The sequence below is a fragment of the Nyctereutes procyonoides genome, unplaced genomic scaffold (genome assembly GCF_905146905.1).
Source record: "Nyctereutes procyonoides isolate TBG_1078 unplaced genomic scaffold, NYPRO_anot_genome, whole genome shotgun sequence".
Lineage (NCBI taxonomy): Eukaryota > Metazoa > Chordata > Mammalia > Carnivora > Canidae > Nyctereutes > Nyctereutes procyonoides.
The window spans coordinates 101,227,945-101,243,772 of NW_026575125.1; the positions used below are offsets into that span (position 1 = coordinate 101,227,945).

The window sequence follows — 15,828 nt, forward strand, 5'->3', positions numbered from 1 at the left end:
TTTTGAGCTTGAGGGTATCTCAAAAGAAACTTCCAAAACTGAAAATCTCAAAGAGAACAAAGACCAAAAAAAAAAAAAAAAAGGAACAAAATATCTCAGGACTAAGGGACAGCTATAAAAGGTGTAACATGCAGGGGCACCTGGGTGGCTCAGTTGGTTAAGCAGCTGACTCTTTTGACTCAGGTCATGATCTCAGGGGCATAAGATCGAGCCCCATGTCAATCTCCATGCTTAGCATGGAGTCTGCTTGGGATTCTATCTCTCCGTCTTCCCCTCTCCCTGTGCTTTATCACTCTTTCATAAATAAAAAAAAAAAAAATAAATAAATAAATAAATAAATAAATAAATCTTTTTTTTTAAAAGGTGGAATATGCAGAATGGCAATACCAGGAGAAGAAAGGAAAGAATAGAAGAAATATTTGAAATATAATGGCTACATATTTCTTCAAATTAATGTCACACCAAACTGTAGATCACAGAAGCTTAGAGAACACTAAGCAGGATAGATGGCCTGAGAAAAGACACCTGGGCTCTTATTTTTAAACTCTAGAAAGTCAAAGATAAAGAAAAAATCCTGAAAGAATCCAGAGGGAAAAAACACCTCACTTATCGAAGAGCAAGGATACAAATTACATCTGACTTCTCAGAAAGCACACAAGCTTGAAGAGGGGAGTACAACATTTAGTGTTGGGAGAAAAAGCCCATCAACCTAGAATTCTGTGCCCTGTGATATTAAACTTCAAAAGTGAAGGAGAAATAAATACTTTCTTGGACAAACAAAAATTGAGAGAATCTGTTGTCAGTAGACCTACCTTGCAAGAAATGCTGAAAGTTCTTTAGAGAAGGGAAATAATATGGTTGATATAAAATAATAGAGAGCCCACAGAATCATGTATAACTGGGATCTTGGTATCTGACTGAGGCATTGGAATCACTGGATAAGGAAGATTTTATTGTTCAGTAAATGAATTGGTTATCCATATGGAGAATGAAATAAAGCCCTTACTTTGCACCCTACAGCTAAATAAATTCCATATGGATTAAGGACTGAGATGTGAAACAAAGTGAAAAGGATAAAACAAAACTGTTCTTATTTACAATCCAAATTTTTTACATAGAAAACCAGAATGAATTGATGTGCAAATTATTACAAATAATAATAAGAGTTAGGCAAGATGGCTCACAATATGATCAACATATAAATTTAACTGCATTTATATAGTCTATAAACAGAAAGCATAAGTTTTTAAGACACCATTTATAATAGCTTAAAAAAACTCCTTAGGAATATGTATAACAAAAGATGTGCAAGGTATCCATGGTGAAATTTCTGAACCTACATTTAAAGATACTAAGGGAAAAAAAAGGGGGGGAAAAGGAAAAAAATAAAGATACTAAGGAAGGCTTAAAGAAATGGGGATATGAGACAAGTCTATGAATTTCATGTTTATGTTCTAACACTTGTAGAAGAAACTATAGGAAAATACCCTTATGATCCTGGCTAGGCTAGACTCAAGATCCAAATAGACTACTAATTCTAAAAATAAAGTTTGATAAATTCAATGACACTAAACCGGAGACTTTTTGATTATAGAAATATACCATAAAGCAAGTGAAAAGACAAGCCATAAATAGGGAGAGGATATTTGCAACATGTGTAATAGACAAAGTTTTGGTGTCTTACATAGGAAGAAGATTTCTATAAATCAGGAAGAAAAACATGAAGAAGGTAGTGGACAAAATCAGGCAGGGAGAGAGGAGAAAGGCAAAATAGGGATTTCATATTAGCAGAAACATGAATGGCAATTTAAAAATATGAAAATTTCTCCTATCTCAGTAATCTGAAAAATGAAAATCAAGACCTCAATAATGTGCAGTTTCACAATTATCTGATTGGCAGTGATTAAATTGTCTGAGAGTCCCAAGTATTAGAGAAGATGTAGAGCAATGGGAATTCTTGTGCAGTACTGCTGATGCTATAAATTGATACAATCTCACTGCAAAATAATTCAGCTTTATCAGTGAAGGTAAAGATTCATGTAATCTTCTACCCAGAAATTCTATTCCTTAGTTTTTACCTTAAGTCAGCACATTGCAATAGAAATCAAACATGATAGACAAATTCAGGCCAAAATGTGATTTTTAGTATTCTTGGAGCTACATTAAAAAGTAAAAATTAATATAATAATTTAATAATATATTTAACTTGCACAGTACAGCCAGTACATCTCAATATGTAATCAATATAAAAATTATCAGTGAGATATTTTATGTCTTTTTTTTGCAGTGATTCTTTGAAATTCAGGGCATATTTTACATAGCATATTACAATTCTGTTTTTAAGCATTTTTATTTTATTTTAATTATTATTATTTATTATTATTTTTTGTTTTGATAGAGAGTGGGGAAAGAAGGACAGAGGGAGAGGGAGAGCATCTTAAGCAGACTCCATGCTGAATGTGGTATCTCATGACCCTGAGATTATGATCTGAGCCAAAATCAAGAGTCAGACATTTAACTGACTAAGCCACCCAGGTACCCAGCAAATTACAATTTTTACCCTCCCATTTCATATGCTCAGTAGTGAAATATAATTAGTGCCTATCATATTGGACAGTGCAACCCTATAGAAACTCTTGTCACATGTACATCAAGAGATATATACAGGAATGTTTATAGTAACACTGATTGGAGTAACAAAAGTAAGATATAAATCTATACGACCATGAATAACAGTATGAAGGATAGTCATATAGTGGAGTACTAGATGGCAGATGGCAGTAAAAATGAATGTCTACACAACAACATGGATGACTATTAGCAATGATGACTAAAGGTCCAACTCCTAAAAGAATATACAGTATGACTATATTTTTATAAAGCTCAATATAAGCAAAACATGGCACAATAATCTGTAGGGAAGCATACATCTGTGATTATTATTTTGATTAAACTATTTTTTAAAAGAAAGGAAATTGATATAGAGAATGATGATGATGGCCGTGTTTAAATCTCCATACCGTCCTTTCAAAAACCCATAAAGTGCACAAGGAAAACATATGAAAGCATACATAAGCCAGGCCTTCAGCATATCTAGGAGACAGGGAACACTGCAACTGTAAAATTACCCTTAAGGAGAAAAAAAAAATCATTCCAGCAGAGCTCTCTGCCCACTTGCTACAAAAGAGAGGAGAGGTTTAAGAAGTTCATTGAAAAGAGTTGGTGTGACCAGAGGAGTTAGATGAGGCACAGATAAAATCACCCTTGAATGTGAACATTGAAAATGTCAAAATGTTGAACACAGGTTGGGAATTGGCAGTTCAAAACACCAACTGCAAAGTAGCTTGCTTGCAAGTGTGGGAAACCAGCAGGGGCAGCCTCATACCCTCCTGTGGGGGAAAGAGAGAGACAGAGAGAGAGAGAGGCTTCAGTACCTTCTAGAGATAAGGCTGTATGGGACAAGAGGAAAATCAGAGGGGAAATTAAGGATCCTTTAGGAAAGAAAGGAGAACAAGACACGTCAGCCCCTCTGTCTCTCCCTTGCACCAATAACACTTCTTCACAGAAGACACTAGAACAGACAGGAGAGCATTCTCTAACTAGGAATCCCATCCAGGGAATTAATAGAAGATCAAACAAGCAGACCACATGCATACAAACTACTGTAAAACGAATCAGAAAAATAAGTGGTGAAAATTATCTCCCCCCACAAGCCACAAAGCCAAATAAAATTCAAAGCAATTCTCCAAACTGAATTAGATATATCCTCAAGAAAGCTTTGAGATATATGAAAAAAAATCTTATCAGTTATGCAAAACCAAAGAATGTAGATGGACAAAACCAAACAAAAAAAGCCTCTCTCTCTCTTTCTCTCTCTCTCTCTCTCTCTCTCTCTCTCTCTCTCACACACACACACACACACACACACACACACACACACACACACACAAATCCCCCCAAAACCAATACCAAAAAGCAAAAGGCAGTGAACTATAAGAGTTGATTCAACTAGGTGCTCAATAGCAGAACAATTCAACTAAAAATATCATAAAGGTTCCATAAGAACATAGAAAAAAACCCTTACATAGCCTAGAGGAGAGTAGAGTGGGCTAGATAATGGGCACCTATTCTGTGGTCTGAGTGTTGGGAAAGAGTTAAACAGATAAAAGACTAGCAGGGAAGAACACTGGGCATCATCCCACGCCCTATTGTAGGAGGAGCCCATGAGGTGGAATAGCCTCTGATAACAAGATAGAAAATGACAAGAGGTGAGCCTGGGGAGGACAAACCATGAGAAGCTATGCAACCACATCACAGACTTTGATTTTATCTTAGGAGCAATGTAAAACCACTAAAGTCTTATTTTAGAAATGAATGATATGATCAGATTCGCTGTTTGAAAAAAGGAATCTGGCTACAATTCAGAGTATGTATTACAGAAGAAGAAGCCAGAGAAGATTCAGGAAGACTAGATAGGAGGTTTTTTGTAATCCTTCAGATAAAGTAGGCTGGTGGTAGATGGCATGGAGAGAATTTGATGGATTTTAGTAATATTTAGGTGGTAAAATTAACTGGGATTTATCATGTATTCAATGTGGGAGGGGTGAAGGACGGGAGAGTTAAGGATGACACTTAGCTTTTTGGTTCTAGGTACTGAGTGGATGATAGTTAACACCGAAGGAGGATTGGATCTGGAGGTGTTTAGTTAAATGGTCTTCAGGATATCAAATTGGATATATCAAGTGGATCTTACAAGCAAGATCTAGGCTAGAGATTTAATTTGGGAGTCATTGATCCTTACATGTAATTCAAGCTATGGATATGGATGAGGTAACTTAGGGAGTGAGTATGGAAAGGATAGGGACAGAAATACTGGGACAGAACCTTAAGGAACTCCAACATTGAATACCTAGAAAGAGGAGCATGGACCTGCAGAGCAGACTGGGGAGCATGGAGCAGAGTGATAGAAGGAAAAGCAGTAGAATGTGGTAGTATGGAAGCCAAAGGAGTGTTCTTTAAGAAGGAGAAAAGATTAATTGTGTCAAATGACTCCGAGAGATAAAATAGGAGGATGGTAGTGTGTCCATTGGAGTTGGTGACATGGAGGTCAATGATGACCTTTCCTAAGGGCTGTTTTGTTGGATTGGTGGAGGACAGTCCAGAGTTCACTGAAGAATAAGGAAATGAATAGAATAAATTTATAGGCATTTTTAGACAAGTATATCTATGACTGGGAGGAGAGATGAGTATGATACCCAGACCAGGCCAATCCTCATACTAGATCTTCCCCAGACACAGCAATTTGTACAGAGAACATCTCATGAACCAAGGCGGCCAATCAGAATCCTTTTGTGAGATTTTTCTAGGAGTATCCTGGAGCGGGGGTAGGGGGAAAGGTCTCTTTACCTTTGTAATTTGGGGTTGTAAAAATACAGCCTGAGAACTGCCAGCAGCCATCTCCCCTGCCAAATTGAGAGAGCTCAACAAATAAATAAGCAGCATGAAGAGAGGCACAGAAATGAGGCACAGAGAACTCAGAGACAAGAAAAGAACCCAGACAGCATTGTTGAGCTCCTGGATCCAGCTCTGCCAGATCTGCCCTTGGACTTTCCAGTTCTGTGAGCCAATACATCTCTTTGTTGCTTAAATTGCTTTGAAATCAGTTCCTGTTGCCTTTATCTGAAAGAGGCCTGTCTAAATCAAAATTGGAAACAGAACTGGCATGTAGAGAGTGACAGACCTACAGTATGGAATTTGCTGCTTTGAAACAGGAAGGTGGGCAGGAGGATCCCTTCATCTCCAACTGGGAAGATGGTTAACTTTATTATAAATTTGCAAACCATCTGGTTAAGCTGGTTTTATTGCATCCTGTAGATCAGTCCGTGTAACTGTTGGTCCGAATCTTGGAAAAGATCAAGATGCTGAGATGGTTGCCACTTTTTGTAGCTCTCAGCAAGTATCTGCGTGGAAAGCAGCTGTGATCCACACTGGCCCATATGTAAGTGGAAAAAAAGGGCACAAAGTTTTCTTAAACAAGGCCATGTCTTCCCTCTGCCAAAAAATTTTAGATGGTTGAGAGCCATGGTGAATGTATAAGGATTTCCTATGTTGAAGTTAGAGAGAGAGAAGACAAAACCAGGGAGTCTGAAAATATCAGCAAATCAGACTGGGAGCAGGCAGGCCTGAGAATTGAGATGTGCTTGATTCCTTAGTTCCATCCCAACCACTGACAGTCCCTTCCCACAACAGTTTAATAATGACATCGATTGCAAAGAACCATTCATTGGAATACAGCTTAAGAACAAGGAATAAATTATCCCTATCTCCAATCTAGCCCATTTGTCAGAGATGGAGACTCTTGTTTCAAAAAGACAGAAGAAATCCTTAAATGGGAGCTGGTCCAGAGTGAAGAATCATGATTCAGTATTATCTCTTGGTTTGGTTACTAGCCAGTCCATTTGAATCACATGTTTTCCAGCAGCGGTCTCAAGATATACATGCACATGTATATAAATGCTATGTTATTAGGTTCATATATATTTAGAATTATTATATCATCCCATTGAATTGAGACTTTTACAATTATGAAATATTACTTCTGATCTTGCATAATACTTCTTTCCTTAAAATATATTTTGTCTCATGTTAAAACAGACACTTCTCTTGGTTGGTATTTGCATGGTGTATCTTTCTCCTTCATTTCGCTTCCAATCTATTTATGTCTTTACATTTAAAGTGTGTTTCTTGGGACGTCTGGGTGGCTCAGTGGTTGAGCATCTGCTTTTGGCTCAGGGCGTGATCCTGGAGTCCCGGGATTGAGTCCCATATTGGGTTTCCTGCATGGAGCCTGCTTCTCCCTCTGTCTATGTCTCTGCCTCTCTCTCTGTGTCTTTCATGAATGAATAAATAAAATCTTTAAAAAAATTAAAAAGTGTGTTTCTTGTTTCTTGTAAACATACATGGTTGGGGGAGGTCTACTTTTAAAAATCTAGTCTGGTAATTTAGTTTATTTGGGTTAGAGTGTTTAGTGTATTTATATTTAATATAATTACTGATATAGTTGACCTTAAGCCTACCATCTTGCTACTTGCACTATGTCTCATTTATTTCTTTATTCTTCCCTTTTCTTTCTTGTTTTTTTTTTTAAAGATTTTGACACATGACCTGAGTCAAAGGCAGACGCTCAACCACTGAACAACCCTTGTTTTTTTCCTTGTTTTAATGAAGTGTGGTCCTTTATTGTTCTCTCTTCCATTTACCTCTTTGTTATGCCTTCTGTATTATTCTTTTATAAGTCATCCTAGAAATTTCAAATGAACCTGTTGCTTTTTACAGTCTACCTTAAATTAGTACTTTTGCCACATTCAGAGCAATGCAGGAACTTCCTAGCAGTTCAGATCTATTTATCCCTCCCACCTTTTTAGTTATTACATACCATATTAACATTTAACTCCACAAAACTCTATTATTGTTGTTGTTTTAGTCAATCGTCTTTTACAATTACCAAAATATTGACCCCTTTCAGTCCTGTTCATGCTTTCTTTCACTTCTCTATTTATATCTGGAATAATTTCCTTTCAGCTTTCAAGAACTTTAAAACATTTTTTTGTTTTTGTTTTGTTTTGTTTTACTATGTTTGCTGTAAAAAAACTTTTTTTCAGCTTTACTTTGTGTCTAGAATTCTAGGTTGTTTTGTTCTTTTTGACTCTATTTTTTCCTTGTTTATTCTTTTAGTTGGTTTAAAAAAATTTAATTCCAGTGTAATTAACAGGCAGTGTTAAATTAGTTTCAGGTGTACAATATAGTGATTCAACAGTTCCATACATCACTCAGTGCTTATCATGACAAGGGCACTCTTTACTCTCCATTATCTCATCCCCCCACCTTTCAATCCTCTTCCTTCTGGTAACTATCAGTTTGTTCTCTATAGTTAAGAGTCTGGTTTTTTGGTTTGTCTCTTTTTCTCTTTGTTTTGTTTCTGAGATTCCACATATGAGTGAAATCATATGGTATTTTTCTTTCTTTGACTTATTTCTTTTTTTAAGATTTTATTTATTTATTCATGAGACACACAGAGAAAGAGTGGCAGAGACACAGGCAGAGGGAGAAGCAGGCTCCATGCAGGGAGCCGGATGTGGGACTTGATCCCGGGTCTCCATGATCGCACCCTGGGCTGAAGGTGGCGCTAAACCGCTGAGCCACCGGGGCTGCCCACTAATTTCACTTAGCATTTATACCTTCTAGATCAATCCATGTTGTTGCAAATGGCAAGATTTCATTCTTTTTCATGGCTGAGTAATATTCCATTGTATATGTGTACCATATATTCTTTATCAATTCATCTATCAATGGACATTCGGGTCTCTTCCATAATTTGGTTATTGTAAATAATGCTGCAATAAAGATACGGGTACATATATTTTGTCAAATTAGTGTTTTTTGTATCCTTTGGGTAAAGACTCAGAAGCAGAATTACTGGATCATATGGTAGTTCTAATTTTATTTTTTTTGTCCCCATTAAACAGTTTATTACAACACTACATCTATTGTAATCAAAGTGGTGCTGTTTACAGACATTATCATATGAACATTTTTAACAAGAACAAACTACTATAAAAACAAGCATTTAATTGACGGTTTTTTTCCAATTGCTTGCACATTATAATGGCCAAATGTATATAACCAGTAATAAAGTTGCAAAAGCTATAACTTTTTAAATCACACAGGTTTCCTTCAAATAAAACAGTTAAGCAACATAAAAAATAAAAGTAGAGCTACTGGTTACCATTTATGCAGATTTGCTTTATTCAGATCTATTCCTGTTCATTTTATCCATGAATCCTTACAGGTTCAGTTCAATCACAAGAAGCAAACTGCTGGACAAGCATCATTTTTCCCCCATGAAGACTGTTTTGTCTTGGAAGGTGTTCCTCTTCCTTCAGCTTCTTCTAACGATGACGATACTCGCGCTCTCGGTCCCGTTCTCGGTCTCGGTCCCGGTCTCGGTCCCGGTCTCGGTCCCAATCCTGGTGTCTCTCTCGTTCTCTGCTTCTCTCTCTATAATAATCATCATGACGATCTCTACTACGGGATTTATGATGCCGACTCTTTTCTCGTGATCTACTATGGTCCCTCTCTCTTGATTGTTCACGTCTTCTTGATCCAGAACCATAAGACTTGGATTCAATTCCATGAAGGCAATCTTGCAAAGAGCTAATAAGAACTTTGCAACGATCATCAGCAGATACTTTAGATTGTTTAATTAAAGAAATTGCAGTTACTAATGTCTCAATAGCACTCCCATAATCACCAGCACTGGCATCAGATACAGCTCTTGAAATAGCACTGCTTGAGATTGCCCTATTTCTATTCATAATGTCTTCAGACTCAGCTTCACTCAATGGCGTTCTTGCAGTATCCATTTCCCTCCCAGGAGGCCCATAGTCACCCCTGTCATAGGGTGGGGGTCGGCCATACGGATCTGTTGGTGGTGGGCCCCAACTATCTGATGTAGGCATGCCGCTGTTAGTCGGTGGAAGAAAGAAAGCCGGGTTCACATGTGGAGCTGGTGGGGCACCTGGAGGTGGTCCAGGAAGATGCAGAGGAGGAGCAAGTGTAAGGGGCGGCCCAAGAGGGCCGGGTGGGCGAGGTGGAAAGGGGCCTGGAGGTGGAGGTGGTCCCTGTTGTGGAGGTGGTGGGCCAGGAGGGGGGCCGTAGCCTGGAACTGGAGGTGGAGGGCGATCTCCATGATTAGGAGGCCCAGCTAAAGGGGGAGGCAGAACCTGATCCAGAGGTGGAGGACCTGGTGGACCAGGTGGGCCTGGGGGGCCCAAGGGTGGACGTGGCGGAGTCTGTCTAGCTGGAAAAGGTGGGGGTGGCCCTCCTGGTCCTGCTGGTCCAGGAAATCTGTCCCCACCGGGAACAGCCCCTGGAAAACAGCCCCGTCCTCTACCACCTTGTGGAAATGCTGCACGTGAACTGCCTCCTGGAGGACCAGCTTTACCTTCCCCAGACATTTGTCCTGATTGTGTAGCTTTCCTGGACTGCATTTCAAATTGACTCAGGAACTGTTTATTGCATGGAGTTACAACAGGATTCTGACCATGAAGTTCTCTTTTAGGCAACAGATCCATTAACTTTTTTGAGGATGCTTCAGATCCAACACCAACAAGGGCAAACCCCTTTGACTGGCCATTTGCCCGATTTTCAAAAAATTTTATCTCCAGAATATCATTCACTCCCAAAGAATGAACTGCTTCAGTTAAGTCTTCATCTGTTGTCCACCATGTTAGATTTCCAATATACAATGCAATTCTCTTTCCAGTATACATATAGATAACATTTGGTGCTGTTCCTTTACCCACATCATCACCAACAGTTGGTGGGAGAGTGTCCATGTAATCACGGTCTTCTGGGGCATCTCCATTATTTGCAGATGGAGAGATGACATCATCATACAAATCTATCTGATCATGCCCACCATATTCAGCTTCCTGGTTGAACTCCTCGCCCACATCCGCGTAGATGTCTATGTGGTCCACGCCATCCGCCATCTTCTCTCCTAATTTTAATTTTTTAAAGAACCTCCATACTGTTTTCCAGAGAGGCTGCACCAGTTTGTATTCCTAACAACAGTGCACAAGGGTTCATTTTTCTCCACATTCACTTGTGGCCAACACTTGTTGTTTCCTGTGTTTTTCATTTTAGTCATGTTGACAGGTATGAAGTAATATCTCATTGTGGTTTTGATTTGCATTTCCCTGATGATGAGTGATGTGGAGCATCTTTTCATGTGTCTGTTGGCCATTTGGATGTCTTCTTTGGAGAATTGTCTGCTCATGCCTTCTGCCCATTTTTAAACTGGATTATTTGGGGCTTTTTTGGTGTTGAGTTATAGAAGTTCTTTATATATTTTGTATACTAATCCTTTACCAGAGGATACCAAGATTAAAATCAGCCTGTATTCTGTCACAAGAACTATGTTCTCCTCTCAAGCCTTCATCAAGCTCATTAGATGTTGAATCTACAAAAAAAATAAAATGCACCCAAACTGACAAACTCATGTTCATAATAAAATAAGCAAATAAAACCTAAACATTTGATCACAATTATTAAGACTAATGCACTCATGTTCATAATAAAATAAGCAATAAAACCTAAATATTTGATCACAATTATTAAGAGCTACTAGATTCGTGTATGTTGTGCTGGTCAAAGTAAAATTTGAGATGCCTATTGCATAGTCAGGCCTTTAAAAGTCTCTAGTAGGTTGACTCAATGAATCTATTGAGTTACCAGCAATGTGAAGATTGAAGAAGAATAATCACATTTTTGTTTTTGTCTGAGTTGTATGAGTTTGTTATATGTTTTGGATATTAATCCCTCATCAGATATATGATTTGAAAATATGTTCTGCCATTCTGTAGGTTGCTTTGTCATTTTGTCTAGATAAATACTGCATGATCTAACTTATATACGGAATCTAAAAGAAATTGAACTCAGAGAAACAAAGACAAATGTGTTAATTAACCTTACTGTGGTGATCATTTCACAACACACACATATATCAAGTTTTACACCTTAAACTTACATAATGTTACATGTCAAATATGTCTCAGTAAAATTGGGGAATAAAAAATAAGAGTAAAACCTCATTTCTGGCATGCAAATACCTACAAAGTAACTGGGAAGGGGGAAACACATGCATTAAACATAATTATAAAGAGGGGCACCTGGGTGGCTCAGTTGGTTAAGTGTTATTCTATCCCAGGGTCCTGGGATCAAGCCCTGCATCAGGCTCCTTGCTCAGTGGGGAGTCTCCTTCTCTTACCCATGCTCATGCACTCTCTTTTTCAATCAAATAAATACAATCTTTTAAAAAATAATCATAAAGAAAGAGAGTAAAAAGAAACAGCTCATTTGTGTCATCCCAATGATAATTAATGGATTTTGAAATAGGCAAAGACTGTGGATCAGAAAAGCACAAAAGTGAGAGGAATCATTCTAGCCTTGTCAAAAGAGGTGTTTTCATCAGTAGCCTTTCAGTTATGATAGAAACCCTACTCCATATTGCTAAAATATTATGTAGAAAAAGTCATTTGCTCACATAGTTAAAAAGTCTGGAGGTCAATCTGGCTTAAGGAACAACTGGGTACTGGGGCTTGATGATATCATTAGGATCTCCCCATGTTTCTCCCTTTGTCATTGCCTATGTGTCAGCTCACTTTTCCCAATGTTTGCATCATTATTAGGCAGACTCTTCCCACATGATGACAAAGCTGGTAACTGGCAACCCTAGGCTTACATTATCTAGGCTTAACAAGCCCAGCAGAAAGTGCCATTTCTTTCCTAATAATTCAAGCAAAGTCTCAATTAAATTCTTATTGGCACAGTTTATTTTACCTGCCCATTTCTAAATCCACTACTGTGCCTGTTTGGTCTCTAGCCCAGGTCGTATATTCACTCCTAGAACTGGGTGAAGGATGGGGTAGGGCTACCAGCTCTACTACAATGTCATTAACAACTTCAGAGGAGGTATGGTTTCCCCAAGGGAAATCAAGAAGGGAAAAAAGATGTTACGTGTTTTTAAATAGAAGTTTTCATTTGTAGTATCTACTGATAAAACATAGGCCCAGATTTGAGTCTCTTACAAACTTGTTGGGAATTGAAGCTTATGGGAGGGGGTAATTTTCCTCCTCATGCATTCCTTCCAAACATGATCTACAAAAGAGGGACTTTCACCCCTTCATGAATATTGAATAGAACTTCTGCTTTTTCCCCCTACCTCTTACTTCTTTTATCCAAGAGGAGGAATGACTTTTATATTTGATGAAATTGGGAAGAAAGTTTGAGTATGTGGGGCTCAGACCTGCCTTTCCCCACCATGATGTTGCTATGTGTTAAGTGCCCTGAGTCTAGGCTCCTTGGCTCTTTGTCTTGGTGCCAAGTCAGTCCGGTTTGATGTGGAGGACAATTGAAGTGACATGTATTAGAAGCCCATTTGTGACCACAGATCCAGGCCACTTTCTCCAAGCCTTATCGGCAGTAAAGCCGATATTTTTGTCTCTGATGCCATATCTATTTTTTCAAATGTTTCTAAATGTAGCTGTGCAAAGAGATATGACTAATGCCTCCTGAGTTGGTGTGCAGGGGTAAGAAGTGCAGCAAGTTGGAAATAAGATTACCTAGGTTTCAGGAGTAGTAGGTATGTCACTTACTTACTCTGGGATTCAATTTTCTCATTTACAAAACAAGTGAGTGGGCTTTGGAGAGCCCTAAAGATATTTCCATATCCAACATGTCATGATTATCATTGGGCAGTGGACTGATCCTTGAAGGAAATACCTGATTCAGATTTTTAAAGAGAAGGAAGGGCAAAGTTAGGGAGAGGCTCGCAGGGATGAAAGCATCAAAAGAAGAGTTAGCATGGTAAATATGAAGAACAGAAACAGGTAGGGCAATTTTCCAGCCCAGGCATTTGCAAGCTGATTCACCTTGACAACCATTTAAGTTTATGCACATAAAAGGATATAGAGGATTTGACATAATCACAGATAAGAGGAGTTTCACTGATGCATGACTTGAAAAATCTACTGATCTTATGAGATGGTCCAATCTTAATAAAGATTCTAGGCAGAAAGATGAAAATCACTCTATATATATATATATATATATATATATATATATATATACATCTCTATAACTCCTATCTTAAAGAATAGCAAAGGGATGGGGCTATGGACTAACCGGATATGGACTAACCACTTATGATGACTTTTCTTGACTGGACTCCTTGTCCAATGAACACAGCTGCTTTTTTTTCTTAGGCTCCATTTCATGAGTTTATCATTGATTATATCTGGCTTCTCTGACCTTGTACTATCTTTGATTCTGACTTCAGATCTAACATGTTATGATTATCACTGACAATGAAAAAAAGCAGAATAAAAGATATTTTATATATAAAATATATGTATATGTGTAACTTCAGCTTATATTTCTTTCTTATTTACTCAAGTCCTGCAACTAACAGGTCTGAGGGACCCATCTGGGCAGATCACACTCATGCACTGGAAAAGCTCTGAATGTGTTGATCATGTCTCATCACGTCTTCATATTTTCGGGCAAAAGCTCTGACTTCTTAACCTAGAATCCAGAAGGATTGTCCAAATATATACTCAGAGACATTTTTTACATTCATCCTTAGCTTTTTAAAAAAGATTTTATTTATTTATTCATGAGACAGAAAGAGAGACAGAGACAAAGGCAGAGGGAAAAGCAGGCTCCCTGCAGGGAGCCTGATACAGGACTCAATCCCGGGACTCCAGGATTATGACCTGAGCCAAAGGCAGATGTTCAACCCCTGAGCCACCCAGGAGCTCCTTTAGTGTTTTTATTACCGATTTACTGATTATAAGAAACTCTTACATGCAGCCATAATTACCACTTGAAGGGGTAAGAGTGGCAAGAAGGCATTTATTCACCATTGGATCCTATTATTGAGCTCAGGGTTCTTTCTGGAAAAAAAAAACAGCAGTTCACCAGGATAAGGTACATGGAAAATAGGGCCTGACTTATTAGGAGCCTGACTTGTGACACTAGAATACTTGCTAAGCTCCAAAGTTATTATGTCTTCATTATTTAGCATAACCCTGGCCTGTAATCTTTGATAGTCTTGGTGACCACCACTCCCATAGCCCCTTCATGAAGAAATTAGCTGCAGGATTCTTTCTGAATAAAGTTGCTAGAGCCTATGCCATATGCATTGAGAGCAACTAACACAAGTAATATAGTTAAGTCCAGCGGTGGTAGGTTGAACCAGAGATCTGCACATGATCATAGTTAACTATTATCTAAGACTGTTTGGCTTGAAACAATGACTTATAATAGAGCTCTATATTTAAAGGTACTGGTGCCAAGGGCTAACATGAAGAAAGTTATGTGTCCTTGTGGTGGCTTATTGAGAAATCCAGCTCTTAGAGGCCCTATAGATGTAGATGAGATAGGGAAGAAGGAGATATCTCTAGGATCTGAATGAAACCTGATAATCATCCAAATCTAGGAATTACTGGGATTGAAAATATCTATGTGGATAAGAAGATGATATGTTCCATTGAGAGGTAGTGGGGCATAAAGAGGAGTACAGTCTCTGGAGCTAAATTGCCTGTGTTTGGATACTAGCCCTCCACTTAGTAGCTCTGTGACCTTATACCAGTGACATCAACTCTCTGTGCCTTGGGTCTCCATCTGGAAAACAGGAATAATAATGACACCTACAAGATGGATTGTGAGTCTGAAATGAGTTAATACATGTCAAGCACTTAGAATAATGGCTGGCACATAGTAAGCACTCAAAAACATAAGCTTTTAATGTTATTTTATCCTGCTACTTAAGTGAGGCAGAATAATCTATTGAAATACTGTGTTTCTTCTCCCTCTACCTCTTTTTCTTGTATTCCAAAGAGAAATGGAAGCCCTTTGTGCTTTCTTTCCTGGGGAAAGAGTGGGGTTTTTTGCAGGGCCCAAAGTCTGTCTTCCTAGCTTTTGTTTACCTGGAATCCTGAGCATATTGTAAGGATTATGCTCAAAGGAAGGGAAGGGAGTAGCTGACTTCAGAAACAAGAGTGAGTGAGATTTCTCCAAGCCTTTGGAAGCACTGAGAGCTGTTAGTTTGAGAATAGTAAGATCTGGGGCCACTTCCAGGCAGAACTCCTGGGGATAACATATCCGCAGTCAATTTTAGGAGCTAGATTCTGGTACCATAGCTTTCCCCTAGGCATGGGGCAAGTGATCGCTTTTACAGCACCATGTGGGCTTGGACTAGAAAGC

General features: G+C 38.5%; 1 protein-coding gene and 1 long non-coding RNA gene across 2 annotated transcripts in view; one reads left to right on the forward strand and one right to left on the reverse strand.

Annotated features, from left to right (window-relative positions):
• LOC129518709 (uncharacterized) overlaps window positions 1-15,828 on the forward strand; it is a 122,496-nt gene that overhangs the window by 77,011 nt on the left and 29,657 nt on the right. The window lies entirely within an intron of this gene.
• On the reverse strand, window positions 8,512-10,555 carry LOC129518704 (cleavage and polyadenylation specificity factor subunit 6-like). Its single transcript, XM_055338898.1, has one exon. It carries the CDS (start codon window positions 10,551-10,553, stop codon window positions 8,949-8,951), a length of 1,605 nt encoding a protein of 534 aa, XP_055194873.1. The 5' UTR covers window positions 10,554-10,555; the 3' UTR covers window positions 8,512-8,948.